The 20592-nt window shown below is 43.1% G+C and overlaps 1 protein-coding gene across 8 annotated transcripts in view; it reads right to left on the bottom strand.

Annotated features, from left to right (window-relative positions):
- Positions 1-443: 443 nt before the first annotated feature.
- GGA3 (golgi associated, gamma adaptin ear containing, ARF binding protein 3) overlaps positions 444-20592 on the bottom strand; it is a 238775-nt gene continuing 218626 nt past the window's right edge. For 7 of the 8 annotated variants that reach the window (XM_029600548.1, XM_029600549.1, XM_029600553.1 and 4 more), the window contains 2 exons: positions 14685-14795; positions 444-2352 (listed from right to left, as the gene is read on the bottom strand). In XM_029600548.1, coding sequence (XP_029456408.1) covers positions 2242-2352; positions 14685-14795 — 222 coding nt within the window. In that variant the 3' untranslated portion in view covers positions 444-2241. Of the gene's footprint in view, positions 2353-14684; positions 14796-19358; positions 19472-20592 lie in introns of those variants that run through there. The other variant, XR_003856543.1, reaches the window with a different exon arrangement.

Raw genomic sequence — 20592 nt, 5'->3', positions numbered from 1 at the left:
TTGTATGTGCAGTGCTAGTCACTCTGTGGGTTCTTCTGCTTAATCCCTGCTACAGGCAGAAAAGCTGAACTGTCAAAAGAAAAGGTTTGTAGCACTAATCAGACACAACAGCATGCAACACAGTAAAATTCATTAAAGAAGTGCTTTGGTCCTCTTTTATAGGCTATAATGAACTTTAAAAAGCACTTCTTTATCATCCTCCCACACCAGTGGGTTATGCCTCCCTGCCAGCAGAAGAAGAGGGAATTACAAATTTTCTGTGACACCACTCACCAGACATGCTCGAGTGCAGCTGTAAACTTGGTCAGTATTTCTCTATCTGCAGCAGGTGTATACATTTCTGGACTGCTGCAGTATTTGGAAGGCTCATTTCTGAACCATGGGGAGGTCCAACCCCTCTAGGGAGATGGAATTCTTCTTTTTGGGTTTGATTTCTTCTCCTTCCCCCCCCCCCCTCCCCACACACACACTTCCTCCAATATTGTGGGCTCTGGTCCTGTCAGGTAAGTTGTTCGCTGAGGCCTGCCTCTATTTAGAGATCATCTGGAATTTGGTGAAAGATAATTAAAAACAAGTATTTTATTCTCTCAAAGTCCTAAAAACATTTTTTTAATAGCACTGTGGACACATACAAGGTTGATTCTATGTTACTTCAGATAAATCATTCAGCTATCATGGACTGCTGCCTTACACTAAAAAATATCTGTTTGTAACATGTATACATATTCTACAGAATTTGTCTGAGCATGGTGGTATATTTTCACATCAATCAGTTCATGGGAAATAAAAGCACAAAAAACCCCCCAAAAACAAGGATTTTAACTATTCTTTCCTAAATGGGCTTTCTTGCTCTTGTCTATTATACAGTGTCACTGATTTGTTTTAGGAGAAGCCAGGATGTTTCCTCCAGCATGTATATATTTCCAGGAGTTGCTATAAATGGTTCTTTAACCCTTCTCCAGCTGTATTTGCAATCACATGTACTATTTGTATAAAAAATAAAAATCAGTTACCCACTATGGCAATAAGCTCATGGCATATGCATATAGCACTTCATTCTCACTTGCATTCAGCAACTCTGCCATACTTAGTTATAGGAGTCAATCTTAAAAGACAGTACAGATAATTTAACCTTCTGCCATAATACTGTCCAAATAAAAATAATTTGCTCTGGAACTTGTGGAATCCAGTTGTAGAACTTATCCTTGTAATCCTATAGCAGTGCAGTTACTAGGATAGAGGGGAGCTGAATCACTACAGTCCTTAAGACTCCTCTCCGACCCTCTTCTATGGCAAGCACGCTCATGTTAAGGTATTAACTATACCACATTAATTTGGTATGCCCAGCTTGAGAGGCAATGTGGGATGTCTAGCCAAGGAGGACAGTCACATCAAGTAGGGTGTCACAGATGCAGAGTGCAGTCTGCAGACCAATCTGGACATCCATACATTAGGCAGACATGCATGTGCCCTCCTGCATCAGCTGTGGACAGGCCTCAGTGAGTTTGGAGAATCTCACTGAGAGGCAGAATTAGGCAGAAAATATGTATGAGGCTATAAAGAATATAATGAGCAGATACCAATATACTATTAAGTCAACGGTATATCATACAACTGCACTTTGGTTTTCTTTTGTTTGTGGGAGTAAGCAAAGCAAGCAATATTTTGTTCATTTTAATATTGCTTTCATGTGTGAGACAGAAGGAAAGGAATCCATGCCAAAAACTATAGTAAGGGTGACAGAAAAAGGCATAAGTTAAAGTACTGCTCTCTGTGGCTCCATTCTTGACACTCAAGATGTATACAGAGCACAGCCATGGTTTCTAAACAACTTGCATTCGTAGGACTCCACAGTGATATCATTGCCCAGCCGTCCTTAGAGTTCCATAAAAGAACTGGGGTACAAAAGGAGACTAATACCCATTAATCTCCTCTAGTCACAGACCTCTACTAAACAGCAACATACACTTTCAAAAGAACAAAGATGGAAACCAAAATAAAGTGCAGACAAAGTAGCTGTCAGTCCGAGCTTGGTATAACTACCCCTGGGACAGCATCAACCAGGCAGCAAACAATTCTTCACTAAAGCTACAAGCAAAGTGGTCAGTACATGTAAACAAAGCTAGACATCACCAGAGGACAGAGCGTGGATGGCTCCTTCCACATTCCATCCACTCTAGTCCCTTTCAGATGGATGCCTGTCTGGTCCCTGTAACAGGACAGTCTATGGTGGATGTGAGGTCATAGATTCCCCCATTTCTCAGCTGGTGGAAACTGATCCACTTCTCCAACTTCAGTGGTCGATTGTTCTCCTAAAGTAAATGCCAGTCTGTACCTCAGCCTCACCTTCTCCTGCAGGGGAAAAAAAAGCATGATGAAGGTATCTCACCCAAAAGGAATCAGGATCTTAATGTGTCACTGCTGCTTCTGTTGTAAGGGATAATCAAGGGAAAGATCCTGTAGGTTTACCTTTTATGGGGCAATCTGGAGACAGCTAATGGGCACACTGAACTCACAGGTTTGCAAGCACATTTTAAAAGGGAAATCTGCTTAGGATTTCCCTCTGAAAATCCAGCCAGCAGGTGGACTTTCCCTCTCCTGACTTCTCTCCACTTTGTATTTGGATTTGGGTAAAAGCAAGTTTTCTTACCATAAACGGTGTTTCTGTAGATAGCAGGATGAATTAGCCATGCTGTCATGGGAAATGTCCATCAGACCCGGGAGGCGGAGCTTCAAAGTGATGTCAGAGCTTTACTCTGAGGCTGCGTTTGAGTTCTCACGCTGGAACAGATTCTCCTCAGTCTGTGATAAAGCAAGCGTGGTTGTGAAAGAAGGAAAGTCGACTGGTCAGGGAGGTGAGTGGGTCAGCATGGCTAATTCATCATGCTATCTATGGAAACACCGTTTACGGTAAGCAAACTTGCTTTTTCCCGTCAATAGCAGGGCTGAATTAGCCATGCTGTCATGGGAGTCCTAAGCTCCCCATCATGCTGAGGAAAAGTTTTTGAGTTCATGTGCAGGTAAGCGTGATGAAGTTTAAGTGACAGTCGACCCCGGTGTCTCTTTTGATAATGGCTGCAGAAGTGCTCTGCCCAATTTGGCGTCTTCCGCGGCGTGTTGGTCTAAGCAATAGTGAGAAGTGAAAGTATGAAGGGTGCCTTACATATGTCCAACGGTGGAACATGTCTTAAATGGGCTAATGAGGCGGCCTCTGCACGTGTTTGATGAGCAGTAGGATGAGAAGACAGCTTGACATTTTGTTTGTTGTAACAGAATTGTATGCATTGAGTTATCCAGCTAGAGATGGTGTGTTTAGCCACCGGTAGTCCAGGAGCATTTGGGTTGAAGGAAACGAATAGTTGAGAGGCCCTAGTGGGCGAGTGGGTACATTGTTTATAATAGGCTAATGCCCTTTTGCAGTCCAAGGTATGCAGAAGTTTTTCTCTTTTGTTTTGATGTGGTTTGGGACAAAACGTCAGCAGTTCAATTGATTGGTTCAAGTGAAATTGGGAGACCACCTTCGGCAAAAACGATGGGTGAGTTCGTAGGAGTAGTTTATGATGATAGAATTGAAGATATGGGCTATAATGAACCAGTGCCTGTAATTCTCTCACCAGACGAGCCGATATAACTGCTGTAAGGAATACAACCTTTCAGGTGAGAAATTTGATATGAGCCGAGTCCATAGGTTCAAATGGTGATACCATCAGTTGTTCCAAAACGAGGTTCAGATTCCACAGCACTGGTGGTTTTGAAACTGGGGGCCAGAGATGTGTCAGTCCTCGGACAAAATGAGATACCATCGGATGAATCGAGATAGGTTGGCCATTGTGTAGTCTGTGGAATGCTGCTATAGCACTGAGGTGAACACGGACTGAAGCTGTAGCAAGACCTGCCACGTACAATGTGTGAAGATAATCCAATAAAACGTCCAGCATACAGGTGAGCGAGTCAATACACTTTGACTCGCACCAGGCTGTGTAACGCTTCCATTTGAATTGATAATTTCTTCTAGTGGAAGGCTTTCTGGATGCTAAAATGATATCTTGTACAGTGATTGAAAATCCTTCTTCCGTTAGAAGGATCCGCTCAACCTCCAAGCTGTTAAATGCAGGGAGGAGTGTAGCGGGTGGAGAAGGGTTCCCTCCTCTTGTGACAGAAGATCTTCCTGATTCGGCAACTGAATTGGTGTTTCTGAGGACAAATGGAGGTGGTGTGTGTACTATGGTTGTCTCGGCCAGGCCGGCGCCACGAGAATTAGTTGTGCCGCCTCTTGCATGCATTTTTGTAGCGTTCTCATAATGAGTGGAATCGGAGGAAACGCATACAGCAGTGGTTCTGTCCAGGGAATGAGAAAAGCATCCTAGGCCTCCCTGTGTGGGCTGGGCCAAATAGAGCAGAAGCGAGTCGCTTTTCTGTTGATCTCGGTGGCGAAGAGGTCTATCGACGGTATTCCCCACCTTTGGAAGATTGTCTCTGCCACCTCGTGATTGAGGGACCATTCGTGTGGATGGAGTACACAACTTAGTTTTTCTGCTTGAGTGTTGGCTATGCCTGGTAGGTATGTTGCTTGCAACTGAACTGAATGGTGGTTGGCCCACTCCAGAATGGTGAGGGCCTCCTGGCAAAGGGTCCATGAACTGGACCCGCCTTGTTTGTTGATATAAAACATGGCCACTTGATTGTCCATGTAGACCATGACCCGGTGACCTTGCAGATGAGAGACGAAAGTTTTCAATGCATAACATATAGCTCTGAGTTCTAGGAGACTGATTTGAAATCTCTGTTCCTGTCTGGACCAGAGGCCTTGCGTCTGGAGATGATTGAGATGAGCCCCCCATCCCTTGCGGGAGGCATCGGTGGTGAGCAATGCATTGTGTGGCAACAGATTGATGGGGGTGCCCTTGGTGAGTGTTGTTTTGTTTAACCACCAATCTATCTCCGTAATCATTGTTCCTGTTAAGGACACATTCCATGTTAACAGCCGAGTATGCTGTTTCCATTGTCGTTTGAGATCCCACTGTATTCGTCGTATGTGTAGTCTTGTATTGGAAGCTGCGTGAATCGAGGCAGCCATATGACCCAAGACTTAAGACTTGACGAGCTGACGGCGATTGCGTGATCTTGAGTTATCCCAAGAGAAGGCGAATGGTGTGTCTTCTGTCGTGAGGCAGAAAATCTCTGTTTGGTTGTGACCAGCACGCTCCTATGAATTGAATAGTTTGCGTAATTTGTAGGTGGGATTTTTGGTAATTGATAACTAGGCCCAATCTGTCGAGACAAATGATTGTCTACTGGAGATGCTTCTGAAGCATGTTGGGGTTGGAGACCAGAATTAGCCAGTTGTCGAGATATGGAAATGCCACCACCACTGCCATGCACTTGGTGAACACCTTGGGTGCCACTGATAGGCCAAAGGGAAGGATCTTGTATTGATAGTGCTGGCCATTGAATTGAAAGGATAGGTATTGCCAGGAGGAATGGTGAATTGGAATATGAGTGTACGCATCCTTGAGGTCTATGGAGCACATCCAATCATTGGGTTGGATTAGGGGCAATATGGATTTTAGGGAGATCATCTTGAATTTTTCCTTGACTATGTATTTGTCGAGTTCCTGGAGATCCAAGATCGGTCGGAGATCCCCTGATTTTTTGGGAATGAGGAAATAAGGGGAGTAGAACCCTGTGTATTCTGGTATGGTCGATATGCCCGGCCTTGGAATGGCTGTCTTCGCTGCGGGGCATAGTATCGGCGTAAAGAAGCAGAATAGGATGGTGGATTTGTCAGGGACTGTACGGCCACAGACTGCTCTTTAAGTTGAGCCACCGTTTCTTGAAATCTATTGCCAAAGAGGTTGTCTCCTTTACAGGGCAAGTTAGCTAACTTGTCATGTACATCCTCTCTGATTGTACTGGCCCGGAGCCAAGCCACTCGCCGTGCTGCAATTGCGGAAGCACATGAGGATGTTTCGAAGGCTTCATAGACAGTGCGTAGCAGATGGCATACACCGTTGTGATGGTTTATTATTGATGTGACGGTTTATAAAAACCAAATAAACCATAAACCACTGTCGTTCTGGAGCGGTTGGACGAGGTGCAGGTACTGCTGCCAACAGTATATGTCAGAATCTGGTTCTGTTTGTAGGTACGAAGTACCTCAGGTGCCTTGCACTTCTTAGAAAGTGGTTCCTGCAGGACGTCACCTCTTCAGCGGTGTCTGGAGGCGGAAGACAAGTCCGAGAACACTTGTATGGAATAAGCTGAGGACAAAGAAGAAAAACTTGGTATCGGAACACCTTCCCCTTCTGACCTAGACGGGGAGTCTGGTGAACATAAGAACATAAGAAAATGCCATACTGGGTCAGACCAAGGGTCCATCAAGCCCAGCATCCTGTTTCCAACAGTGGCCAATCCAGGCCATAAGAACCTGGCAAGTACCCAAAAACTAAGTCTATTCCATGTTACCACTGCTAATGGCAGTGGCTATTCTCTAAGTGAACTTAATAGCAGGTAATGGACTTCTCCTCCAAGAACTTATCCAATCCTTTTTTTAAACACAGCTATACTAACTGCACGAACCACATTCTCTGGCAACAAATTCCAGAGTTTAATTGTGCGTTGAGTAAAAAAGAACTTTCTCCGATTAGTTTTAAATGTGCCCCATGCTAACTTCATGGAGTGCCCCCTAGTCTTTCTACTATCCGAAAGAGTAAATAACCGATTCACATCTACCCGTTCTAGACCTCTCATGATTTTAAACACCTCTATCATATCCCCCCTCAGTCGTCTCTTCTCCAAGCTGAAAAGTCCTAACCTCTTTAGTCTTTCCTCATAGGGGAGTTGTTCCATTCCCCTTATCATTTTGGTAGCCCTTCTCTGTATCTTCTCCATCACAATTATATCTTTTTTGAGATGCGGCGACCAGAATTGTACACAGTATTCAAGATGCGGTCTCACCATGGAGCGATATAGAGGCATTATGACATTTTCCGTTTTATTCATCATTCCTTTTCTAATAATTCCCAACATTCTGTTTGCTTTTTTGACTGCCGCAGCACACTGCACCGACGATTTCAATGTGTTATCCACTATGACACCTAGATCTCTTTCTTGGGTTGTAGCACCTAATATGGAACCCAACATTGTGTAATTATAGCATGGGTTATTTTTCCCTATATGCATCACCTTGCACTTATCCACATTAAATTTCATCTGCCATTTGGATGCCCAATTTTCCAGTCTCACAAGGTCTTCCTGCAATTTATCACAATCTGCTTGTGATTTAACTACTCTGAACAATTTTGTGTCATCTGCAAATTTGATTATCTCACTCGTCGTATTTCTTTCCAGATCATTTATAAATATATTGAACAGTAAGGGTCCCAATACAGATCCCTGAGGCACTCCACTGTCCACTCCCTTCCACTGAGAAAATTGCCCATTTAATCCTACTCTCTGTTTCCTGTCTTTTAGCCAGTTTGCAATCCACGAAAGGACATCGCCACCTATCCCATGACTTTTTACTTTTCCTAGAAGCCTCTCATGAGGAACTTTGTCAAACGCCTTCTGAAAATCCAAGTATACTATATCTACCAGTTCACCTTTATCCACATGTTTATTAACTCCTTCAAAAAAGTGAAGCAGATTTGTGAGGCAAGACTTGCCCTGGGTAAAGCCATGCTGACTTTGTTCCATTAAACCATGTCTTTCTATATGTTCTGTGATTTTGATGTTTAGAACACTTTCCACTATTTTTCCTGGCACTAAAGTCAGGCTAACCGGTCTGTAGTTTCCCGGATCGCCCCTGGAGCCCTTTTTAAATATTGGGGTTACATTTGCTATCCTCCAGTCTTCAGGTACAATGGATGATTTTAATGATAAGTTACAAATTTTTACTAATAGGTCTGAAATTTCATTTTTTAGTTCCTTCAGTACTCTGGGGTGTATACCATCCGGTCCAGGTGATTTACTACTCTTCAGTTTGTCAATCAGGCCTACCACATCTTCTAGGTTCACCGTGATTTGATTCAGTCCATCTGAATCATTACCCATGAAAACTTTCTCCATTACGGGTACCTCCCCAGCATCCTCTTCAGTAAACACCGAAGCAAAGAAATCATTTAATCTTTCCGCGATGGCCTTATCTTCTCTAAGTGCCCCTTTAACCCCTCGATCATCTAACGGTCCAACTGACTCCCTCACAGGCTTTCTGCTTCGGATATATTTAAAAAAGTTTTTACTGTGAGTTTTTGCCCCTACAGCCAACTTCTTTTCAAATTCTCTCTTAGCCTGTCTTATCAATGTCTTACATTTAACTTGCCAATGTTTATGCTTTATCCTATTTTCTTCTGTTGGATCCTTCTTCCAATTTTTGAATGAAGATCTTTTGGCTAAAATAGCTTCTTTCACCTCCCCTTTTAACCATGCCGGTAATCATTTTGCCTTCTTTCCACCTTTCTTAATGTGTGGAATACATCTGGACTGTGCTTCTAGAATGGTATTTTTTAACAATGACCACGCCTCTTGGACATTTTTTACTTTTGTAGCTGCTCCTTTCAGTTTTTTTCTAACAATTTTTCTCATTTTATCAAAGTTTCCCTTTTGAAAGTTTAGCACGAGAGCCTTGGATTTGCACACTGTTCCTTTTCCAGTCATTAAATCAAATTTGATCATATTATGATCACTATTGCCAAGCGGCCCCACCACCGTTACCTCTCTCACCAAGTCCTGTGCTCCACTGAGAATTAGATCTAAAATTGCTCCCTCTCTCGTCGGTTCCTGAACCAATTGCTCCATAAAGCTATCATTTATTCCATCCAGGAACGTTATCTCTCTAGCGTGACCCGATGTCCCAGTGAGAATGGGGAATGTCTACAGTGTCCTATTGAGGCCGGAATAGCGGGGGGACTAGGTGTCATACTGAGAGGTATTGCTTTTCCTTTTCTTGGAAGGTAGCAACTGAATTTGAGCCGATGACTTAGAGGAACACTTCCTTGGCGTCGACAAATGCGTCAACAGAGTCGTGTCCTGCATCGATTTCAAAGAAGAATGCGTCTTCTTATGTCTTTGCATCGGCGCAAGGGAAGTGTGCGTCGATACCGGCGCTCTATGCGCCGGAGCGTGCGTCGGCGTAGTAGTCGATACATGAGCCTTGGCTCAGAAGTCTTTGTCTTCGGTGCCGGCTGAAAGTGTTGTGCTCGGCGCCGATTGCGCCGTGTTGAGATGCTGATGCGTCGGTGCGTCATGCGTCGGTAGCTTCGTCGAGGCATGGGACTTGTCATGTGTCTGTGGTCCCGATTTTTTATGTCGCCTCGACGCATTCGACTCATCCCGGCTCTGATCTTTAGCTTTTATGGGGTCTCGACCCCTGGAATCCTGTTTCTTAGGTTTTTGTCGTTCTCCACCTCCAGGCCTGGAAGTAGGAGGCTCCATTGAAGAAGCTCGACGCGCCGGGGGAGGCGCCTTCGTGGAGGGCCCCAGAGAAGAGTGGGCTTCTGACAGGGGATCGTATGATCCACCCCGCACCAATTTTAAGGCCAGAATTTTATCAGTTCTTCGGCGCCTGGCCCTCAAAGACATACGTCCACAGTGCGGACAGGAGTCCTGTAGATGATCTGGGCCCAGACATCTATAACACTTGTCATGTCCATCTGTTATGGACATGACCTTACCACAGACGCAGGGTCTGAACCCCAACGGTCTGGGAACATCCTTTCTTCCATGCTCCTTTATGTTCTTCGAAATTTCCTTTTATATTTCTTTTTTACAGAAAATGCTGAGGAGATCTGAAGCTCCGCGTGTGATTCTGTACGCGGAAAAACAGACTGAGGAGAATCTGTTCCAGCGTGGGATCTCACGCGCAGCCTCAGAGCAAAGCTCTGATATCACTTTGAAGCTCCACCTCCCGGCCTGATGGACAGTTCCCCATGACAGTATGGTTAATTCAGCCCTGCTATCGATGGGAAAAAGTATCTGCACTATAAAAGGCAGGATCTTAAAAGGGTCATGGGCATCAGTACTTTTATCCACAGAGGGGATTGGGCAATTTTTAGCAGGGATTTCCCCTCTTAATAGCTGTCAATAAGCTAAAGTTCATGGCTTTAGATGTTTTTTATACATAAAAAATCATGGCCATAATTAACTCCCACCTTATTGTCCTGGCTTTTACACTGTATGGTTTCTTTGTTGTATAAAGTTGAATACACTCAATAAAATAATATATACAAAAAACAAACAAAAAAAAACAGATTACTGTTAGGATGATGATAACATAGTCCTTATAGGAATTAGATTGGATTCAGAGGTTTGGCACTTTAGCAGCTATGGGCTTAAATTTAAAATTTAATATGGAACAGTTTTGTAAGATTTAAAATTTATAAAAAATGAATTGCATTAAAGTGCACATATAATATAGTGATAAATTAAATTTGATTTAAATACAAATATAATTTTTAAGATTAAAATACTATTTTGATTGACTTCTTTATATATTGTAAATGTATGTGTGTGTATATATATATATATATATATATTAGAGGTGTGAATCATGTGATCGATCGTCTTAACGATAGATTTTGGCTGGGGGGGAAGGAAATCTTATCGTCGTGGTTTTTTTTTTTTTTTTAAATCGTTAAAAATCGTAAATCGGGGGAGGGTGGGAAAACCGGCACACCAAAAAAACCCTAAAACCCACCCCGAACCTTTAAAACAAATCCCCCACCCTCCCGAACTCCCCCAAAATGTTTTAAATTACCTGGGGTCCAGAGAGAGATCTCCCTCTCTCTCTGGCCACGGCTGCGTTGAGAAATGGCGCTGGTGGCCCTTTGCCCTTATCATGTGACAGGGCAAAGGTAGCGCCGGCGCCATTTTGGTTCCTGGCTCCTGACATCATGCGTGCAGGAGATCGCCCCGGACCCCCGCTGGACCCACTATGTCATACGGGCGACAGTCGCCCGTATGACATAGTGAGGGCAAAGGTAGCGCCGGCACCATTTTGAAGATTGGCAATACGGCCCGCATGCAGGAGGTTGCTCCCGGACCCCCGTTGGACTTTTGGCAAGTCTTGTGGGGGTCAGGAGGCCCCCCCCAAGCTGGCCAAAAGTCCCTGGGGTCCAGCGGGGGTCCGGGGGCGATCTCCTGCACGCGTGACGTCAGGAGCCAGGAACCAAAATGGCGCCGGTGCTACCTTTGCCCTGTCACATGATAAGGGCAAAGGGCCACCGGCGCCATTTCTCAACGCAGCCGTGGCCAGAGAGAGAGGGAGATCGCGTCGGGACCCCCCCACTGGACCCCAGGTAATTTAAAACATTTTGGGGGGGTTCGGGAGGGTGGGGGATTTGTTTTAAAGGTTTGGGGTGGGTTTTAGGGTTTTTTTGGTGTGCCGGTTTTCTCGCGCCCTATTTAACGATACAATACAAATGCCCCTGATGATAAATCGGGGGCATTTGTATTGTATCGTGCACTCTAACGATTTTGGACGATTTTAAAATTATCTGACGATAATTTTAATCGTTCAAAAACGATTCACATCCCTAATATATATATAAACACACACAGTTGTGCTCATAAGTTTACATATCCCTGACAGAATTTGTAAGATGTGTAGCATTTTAAAACATGAGTAATCAAACAAAATATGTCTGTTATTTTTAATGTTTCAAATTAAACTATTATGCATCATAGAATACCATAATCATTAAACAATTCATAGCAATAAAGGAAATAATAAAACGGTCCTGTTCAAACTTTTGCATACCCTTGAATGTTTGGGCTGAAAATATGCACTCAAGTTGACACACACAGTTAGAGATGGCAATGAAGGTTAGGTATCCACACCTGTGCCTCATTTGATTGTAATTAATGTCTGTATAAATAGTCAATGAGTTTCTTAGCTCTTGAGAAACCCTTGTGCATTTCATCCAGGGCTGCACTGACTTTGATGGTTACTGAAGCATGGGGAAAGCAAAACAACTGTCAAAAGATCAGCGAGCAAAAGTAGCTCAACTTTATAAATCAGAAAATGGATATAAAAAGTTATCCAAAGATTTGAAAATGCTAATCAGCACTGTTCAAACTCTGATCAAGAAGTGGAAAATTATGGGCTCTGTTAATACCTAGCCATGGTCAGGTAGACCAAGAAAGATTTCAGACACAACTGCTAGGAAAATTTGTCAGGATGCAAAGAAAAACCCACAAGCTACTTATACTTAAACAAAGTGGTGTGGATGTTTCAGCAGGCAAGATTAGGAGATACTTGAACAAAAATGGGCTGCATGGTAGAGTTGCCAGAAAAAAAAGCCATTGCTGCACCAACACCACAAAACAGACCGCTTTCAATATCTCAAACAGCACTTACAGAAGCCACAAAACTTCTGGAATAAAATAATTTGGAATGATGAGACAAAATTGAACTTTATGGTCACAACCATAAATGCTATGTTTGAAAAGGAGTCAATAAGTCCTATGAAGAGAAGCACATCATCCCTACTGTGAAGCATGGAGGTGGATCTCTGTAGCTTTGGGGGTGGGGTGAGCTACAGCAGCACAGGGAATTTAGCCAAACTTGATGGCAGGATGAATGCAACATCTTAACAGAAAATATTGGAGAAGAATTTGCATTCATCAGCCAGGAAGCTGCGCATGAGGCGCATTTGGACTTTAGAACATGACAATGATCCGAAACATAAGGCTAAGTTGACCCTTCACAGTGGTTGCAGCAGAAGAAAGTGAAGGTTCTGGAGTGGCCACCACAGTCTCCTGACCTCAACATCATTGAGCCACTTTGGGTTGAACTCAAACATGCAGTTTATGCTAGACAACCAAAGAAATACATGATTTGGAGGCTTTTTGCCAAGAGGAATGGGCAGCTTTACCACATGAGAAAATAAAGTCTTGAGGATGTAAATGAAATGAAATGAAGAGAAGAGAAGAGGCATGGGGGTGGCTTGCGGGAATGATGGCTACTACCCTTATTCAATAAACATTCACAAGGTTAATACGACTCCAACATTGCTCTATGCTTCAACGGTAAGAGGAAATGTGGGAAAAAAGATCTGCATTCACAAATAAGTGTGGGAGTAGCTTGCCTGTTGCGGCAGTTACTACCCCAAACCAAATTAGCCTGATGCTTCACTTTCATTGCATATCCAAGCAGCTCTCTGCTTCAATGGCAGGGGGGAACGAAGAAAAGAGGATTTATATTCAAACAACCAACAAGGACTAAATTGCACAGGCTGGAAAAACAAATAAGCGTGGGAGTAGCTTGCTTGTTGTGGCGGTTTCTACCCTGAACCAAATAAGCCAATCAAGCCTGATATTTCACTTTGAATACATATACAGCGCAGCTCACTGCTTCAACGGCAGGAGAGAATGAAGAAAAGATGATTTATATTCAGACAACAACAACAACCAACAAGGACTAAATTGCACAGGCTGGGTAAACAAATAGGCGTGGGAGTAGCTTGCTTATTGCGGTGGTTGCTACCCCTGGCCATTTAGGCTTGATACTTCACATTGATGCAGCTCCGGCACTGCTCTCTACATCAATGGTAGGGGTGGAAGGAAATTGGAACCAAAAAGTTACCAATAAGGGCCCTGACCTCAGCAGTCAGAGTAACAGATAAGTATGAGAAAAATAAGTACGAAAGCTTGCTGGGCAGACTGGATGGGCCATTTGGTCTTCTTCTGCCGTCATTTCATGTTTCTATATGTTTCTATGTATGCAAATGTTTGAACAGGACCACTTTATTATTTCTTTTATTGCTATGGTTTGTTTAATGATTGTGCTATTCTGTGTTGCATAATTGTTTAATTTGAAACACATTAAAAATAACAAACATGTTTTGTCTGATCACTCAAGTTTTCTTAAAATGCTACACATCTTACAAATTCTGCCATGGGTATGTAAACTTATGAGCACAACTGTATATATGCACATACAAATGTATTATACAGTTATATCATAAATTTGAACCCAATTCATTGTATTATTTATGTAACTTTATTTTTCACTTTTATTTATTCACAATTTATTGTATTATTTATGTAACTATTTTTCACTTTCTCAATTTAAGTTATTTTGCCCCTTGTTGCTTGTAAACCGATGTGATATGCATATGAATGTCGGTATATAAAAAGTTTTAAATAAAATAAATAAATATTATTAGACCAACACTAGTTCATATAAATATGGGATTTTTTTTGTTCTTCCTCTTAGTTTTATAGCCTGCAATAAACCCTCAGAAAGAACACAGAAGATCCAATTCAAATGACTTGCATAATCATTATATGACTTATCTTCTGTGCCCTTTTCTTAACACGACTTCTCTTAGTCTAACATTTTAAGGTCACAGCTCTCTCAGTTTTCATCTCTTCTGTGACTATAGGATCATGCACACCATTTCCACTTAATGTAAGTATGTTACTGGCACTTCAAGGAGATCCACTGTCCAACAATGGGTACCTTTAAGTAGGTGCCCAGTTAGTGAAAAACATCAAGACTAAGGACAAATCACTCATACCAAAAGAATAATGGAACAATGTTCTTTATGCTTTAAATCTCATTATAGCAGTTCATGTTATAATACTGGATGCACTTTTTTCAAACAATTCAAGTTTCATTGGCACTGATTCCTTCAATAAAAAAAAAACAAACCCAAACTCTTGAGAACCTGTACTTTACTCACCTTCAAGGGATTTGCCAGCAGCATAACCTGGGTGATTGCAGCTGGTGGATGAATGGGATTGAAAGGGGACAGTTCTGTTCCAGATGGTGGTTGAAGTTTCACCTTCATGGACTGAAAATTACAAAGAGAATTCCTCAGTAAAGCAGAGTTGCTTACCTGTAACAGGTGTTCTCCGAGAACAGCAGGATGTTAGTCCTCACACATGGGTGACATCAACAGATGGAGCCCCAACACTGAAAATATGTCAAAGTTTCTAGAACTTTGTCTCGCCACACTGGGCATGCCCAGCATGCCCTATATCATGCGTCCATGCGGGGCCCCTCTTCAGTCTTATAACGCAGAATTATATATATAAATCAACCAATAGGAGAAACCCAACTCCAGGGGGTGGTGGGCGGATTTCGTGAGGGCTAACATCCTGCTGTCCTCGAAGAACACCTGTTAAAGGTAAGTAACTCTGTTTTCTCCAAGGACAAGCAGGATGATAGTCCACACACGCGTGAATCCCTAGCTGCAAACTGCTACCCAACACAAAAGGGAGATTAAGATACCCAAACCAGGTGCCAAGGGGCAAAACAATAATGGTGCTGTTTGAAACAGAGGGGGAGACAGCCTGAACCCAAACAACGGGCCCCAGGTGGGAGAAAGTTGGGTTCTACACCTACTGTCATATTGGCCATCCCTATCCAAGCAATAGTGAGATATGAATGTGTGGAGAGAACTCCATGTCGCAGCCTTGCAGATCTCTTCTATGGGAACTACTTGCAAGTGGGCCACCAACACTGCCATGGCTCAGACAGAAACAGCCTTGTCATGATCCCCAAGATGCAGTCTCGCCTGGGTATAACAAAAGGAGATGCAATCTGCTAGCTAATTCAATAGGGTCTGTTTGGCAACAGCAATGCCCAACCTATTCCTATGAAAAGAAACAAAAAGTTGGGTGGACTGTCTATGGGTTTCTGTCCGCTTCAGACAGAAGGTTAAGGCTCACTTGCAGTCCAGACTGTCCAGGGCTTGTTTGCCTTGGTGCGAATGGGGTCTGGGAAAGAATGTTGGTAGGACGATGGACTGGTTATGATGGAAGTCCATCATCACCTTAGATAGGAACTCCAGACCTTAGTGACTTATCCATCTTACATTAAATTTTATCATGACAGGGTGGTCTTGTGAACTTTTCTTTTTTGATAAATCTTTTTGAGACTCTTAGGTCTAGGATGGGATTGAGTCATCCTGTTTTCTTTGGAATCAGGAAGTATCTGGAGTAAAATTCCCATCCTCTTTGCCCTGGTGGAACAGGCTTGACTGTTCTGGCTGTTAAAAGGGAGGAGAGTTCTGTTAGTAGTACCTCCTGATGCGCTACCAGCCCCCAAAATGAGTTCGGAGGGCAATTTGGAGAGGCAGTCAATAGGTTCAATTGGTACCCATGACGGACGATGGAAAGAACCAATTGGTCTTGAGGTTATACTGGGCCACTGGTTCACAAAGACACGCAACCTGCCCCCAACTGGCAGATCCATCGCCTACAGGTATGGTTAACTGGACTACACTCCCTACGATCCAGTCAAAACTCCATTCCTGGAGTTGACCAAGGCGCCAGCTGCACCTTGGGGTTCTCTGCTACCTGGGATGACCGCGGATGCCCTGAAACTGCTGAGGGGAGCGAGGGGGCGGAGGATAGTACTTCCTCTGGGGAAAGAAAGACTTCCTCTGCCCCAATCTTGCCAACCTCCTAGTTCAGAATGACGCCGGAATGCTGGTGTTCAGTTGTGGAGGGTTTTATGGTGGTCCTAGTGCTGGGCCACCACATCCCTCACTCTATCTCCGAAGAGATTCTCCCCAGTACAAGGCTCGTCAGCGAGTCTTTCTTGTACCTCTGGTCGGAGATGCGAGACCCGCAGACATGCCATTCTGCAGGCACCGACTCCGCTGCAGAGACTTTCGATGCCGTCTCAAAAACATCTTTGGTTGCTTGGATCTTGTGTTTCCCGCATTCCAGGCCCTTGAGCACTAGTGACAAAAAGGTGTCCTGCTGCTGCTGAGGCAACTGCTTGGCTACCTCCTGCACCTGCTTCCAGATGTCCCAAAAGTACTGACTCATGTAAAGATGGTAGGAAGCTATGCAGAAAATGAGCATGGCCCCCTGGAAAACCTCTCTCCAAAGAGCGTCCATCGCTCTGTGATCCTTCCCCTGGGGTACCAAGGAATGGGTCTGAGACCGCTTGGCTTTCTAGAGAAGATTCGACTACCTCCAATTGGTGGGGAAGCTTGTCACTTATCAAATCTTGGAGCCTTCTGGATGCAGTAAACTCTGTGAGCCTTCTTATTCACAGAAGGCACTGTGAGAGAGTGTTACCATATTCTCAACAGTAACTCCTTAAGGATATTGTGCATCAGGACTGCCAAGATTTCCTTAGAAGACTCCACAAATTGGAGGATCTCAAGCATTTTGTGCCTGGCATCTTCCTCTGTCAATAACTGAAATGGGAGGACTTCCGCCATCACCCTCACAAATCCTGCGATAGTTAAATCCTCAGGTGGAGACTTTCTTCACTCTTCTGGAAGAGAAGGTTCTGAGGGGAGACCCTCAGCTCCATTAGAGGAGGACGCCATTGTGTCACTCCCCCAGGGGTCATAGGGGCCCTCAACCTCACTGAAACCAAAGGGGATGGGGCATTAGGTGCTTGGCCTTTGTCCAGAGGTGCAGGCACAGGCGAAGCCAGACAGGGGGCTGCAGGCCTTGGCATCTCAGCTGGCCCAGGAGGAGCTTCTGCCATATCGGCAGGGGGAGGCTGTGGTGATTCGATGGGAATCACCGCTGGCTTGAGAACTGATGCCAGCTGGGTCAGTAATGCACCGATGAGTGCATAGAGCTTCTCCAACAGCAGCTCCAAGACGGATGGTGCCAGCTCCAGTGCCGCCAGTGCCATGGGACAGATGCTTCGCATTGCCCACTTGACCGCCAGTTGAACTCGCGGCTCAAGCTCCTCCTCAAACACTGTCGATGCCAACACCAACTGGGAGGAAGAAGGGATGGCCAGATCCTCTTCGGAACCAAGAAGAGGATCGGTGACTGGCATCAGGACCGATGAAGACAGTAGTGAACCCCCAAGCCCCAAATGGAGGACTGGTGCTCCTCACTGTGGGTTTACTTTGGGGGCATCACAGCATGAGCTGGCACGTCACCATGCCTTGACGGGGATTGATGCAGATGCTTGTACACCTTCCCTTGATGCTTGGCTTGGTCTTTTCCTAGTGATGAGATCGATGATGAGGAACCTAATGTCCTTGGTCTGGAGGAGCCCGATGGTGGCTGGTTTCTGGTGCCCCTAGCAAATGATGACACCAATGGTCCAGCTGATGTCAATGGCTCGCTGTCCACTGCTGCAGCTCCATGGTCCTTCAATGCTGATGCTGCCGGCCTGGTCCTTCTCCGGTCTGATGGGTTGTTCCATCTTATCAAGCCAAAACAACATCCCTTTGGGGTCATATGGGTGCATTTGTGTCAACCCCAGATGACATGTGATGCCCCCAGGCAGAGGACACATTCATCATGGGGGTCCATGATGGACATAGTCCTCAGGCACCGAGGGCATTGCTTAAAACCAGATGGGGCCATGACAGGACAAAATAAATGGGAAGCAAGATCAAAATCAATGGCGGCAGGCATCAAGGAACAATGGGCACCGAAGCATTGCCGCCACGGGGAATTGACCACGAAAGAAACTTACTGATAAACGACGAAAACCCTGACTAGGAACACTATGGGGAGGACAGAGAGGGACCCGGTGTCTAACACAGGTGAAAACAATCGTGAAAAAGTGACAAATGGAAATGTTTTCCAAAATAGGCCAAACAGACCGAAAGTAAGCTCACCAACCGGGATGCTGCAGCTCCACGGAAAAAGAGAGACTGAAGAGGGACATTGTGTGGTCATATGGTATAAGGCATGCTGGGCATGCCCAGTAGGGTAATTCAAAGTTCTAGAAAATTAGTCATAAGTTTTCTGTGTCGGGTGCTCCATCTTTTGATGTCACCCATGTGTGAGGGCTATCATCTTGCTTCTCCTTGGAGAAATATCTCTCCTCTACCCAGAATACTGGGAACACTTCATTTTATCTTCCACAATACAGTACCCAGGGAATACGCACATTCTTGTCATACAATATATAAATATATATATATATATACACACACATATATAGTAATTAAAAATTGAAGAAAAGAACACTAATGGAAAATCAATGTATATATTTATTCTTTTAGCCCAATCTTTTATTGCTCTTCCATGCTTTAATTACACAACTTATAATTTTTGATTTTATGTACCTTTTTTACAAATGTAAATCATTGTGATGGTATATAAAACTAATAAATAAATTAAATAAATAAAATAAAATAATTGATAAAGGCTAAGTAAATAACTAGATATCAAATATCAACAATATGTTTTTAGAAATGTACTACAAAAATTAAAATTTGAAAACTACATTTTCTTAAAACATCATTTATAAAAAATTCAAATAAATGTCCATATAAAAATTTTTGGTACTTAGAATGTCCCAGGAGAAAATGTTTGAAGTCTCAAATATATTACTTTTTTTGAAAGATGTCCAAACAGTATGTAAACACCTTTAAGTAAATGGTCCGATCCTCAATTTGTAATAGTCTCCCTACCATTAGGCTTCCAATGACTTTGCTGGATATTTCCTTAGAATCTCCCCTCAATAAAAGACCTTTCGCCTTATTCAGGAGGCTGAGGCATCAACCATATAGTAAGGACCAAATTTCTAAACATAAATAAATGGCATAGAATGTAATTACTTACTCACTAATCTTTTAGACAAAAGATTTTTTCAAAAAAGGATGTAAACAGTTTCTACCTGTTAATGAAAATTGTCATTGTATCCTGGAGAAATGATACTTTTTATAAACAAGTATTCAAACTCTTATATACATTGTATAGATATTGCAATTCATAATAATCTACATATAAAAGGTAAGTGAAGAAACCAGCCATTTCAATTAAATAAATACAGTGAAGATTATTATTATTTTTTTTAAATAGAGAGACTTTGAAATGGAAAAACCGCACTCATTCACACAGTCATTACCTGAGCATTCCTTCCTGCAATACTGTCGAACAGGAAAACCAGTGAGGCTAGATGCAGCTCAGTTTAACTGATTATTATAATTACTTGTTAAAGCACCTGAAAACCAGAACTTCATGCCAAATGCAAATAACACTACGGGACAGATGATGTCATCTCTTTGGGATAGGAAAGCTTCCCGTTCAACCTTAAGCCTGTTGGTTCTTTAGTGTGCCAGGAAAAAATATAAAATTGTTCCCATCATTGTAAGAGCAAAGAAATGTTGCCACCTCTAGGACGAATGAGTTGCTGTATAACAAAAAAACTTTAATTTGTCAACTGTGTGTCCATATTCCATCCAATGTTTGACTAACATAGACTGTTTTTTTTTTAGTTCAAATGCAATTCTTATGTTGAATTATCCAGGTTTTAATGGGCAATTTTATTTGACCAATGTAGTTTTTAACAAGGACACATAATTGTATAAACTACCTGTGCTGAATTACAGTCAAAGTGTACATATTTCTTATGTTGGGATAGCTAATGCTGGATGTGAAAAAATCTTAATTTGCAATACATTTATACATACTACACATTTAATACAGGGAAACTGACCTTAATGTTCTGTATTAACTCACTTCGAGCCCAAGAGTATGCACTAATCTGTCTCGAAGATTGGGTTCTTGGGTACATGGAAAAATAGGTGTATTTTGGGTGGCCAGCCAAGATGGATGCTTGATTGGGAAGCTTCTCACCCCTGAACGTTCAATCCATCTAATAACATTGCTTTAACCTGACTTTTTGCTGCTTTTGGCTGCCTT

The sequence above is a fragment of the Rhinatrema bivittatum genome, chromosome 4 (assembly GCF_901001135.1).
Source record: "Rhinatrema bivittatum chromosome 4, aRhiBiv1.1, whole genome shotgun sequence".
NCBI lineage: Eukaryota > Metazoa > Chordata > Amphibia > Gymnophiona > Rhinatrematidae > Rhinatrema > Rhinatrema bivittatum.
Note: the sequence above shows the minus strand (reverse complement) of the source record. Positions and strands in the feature narration are given on the sequence as shown.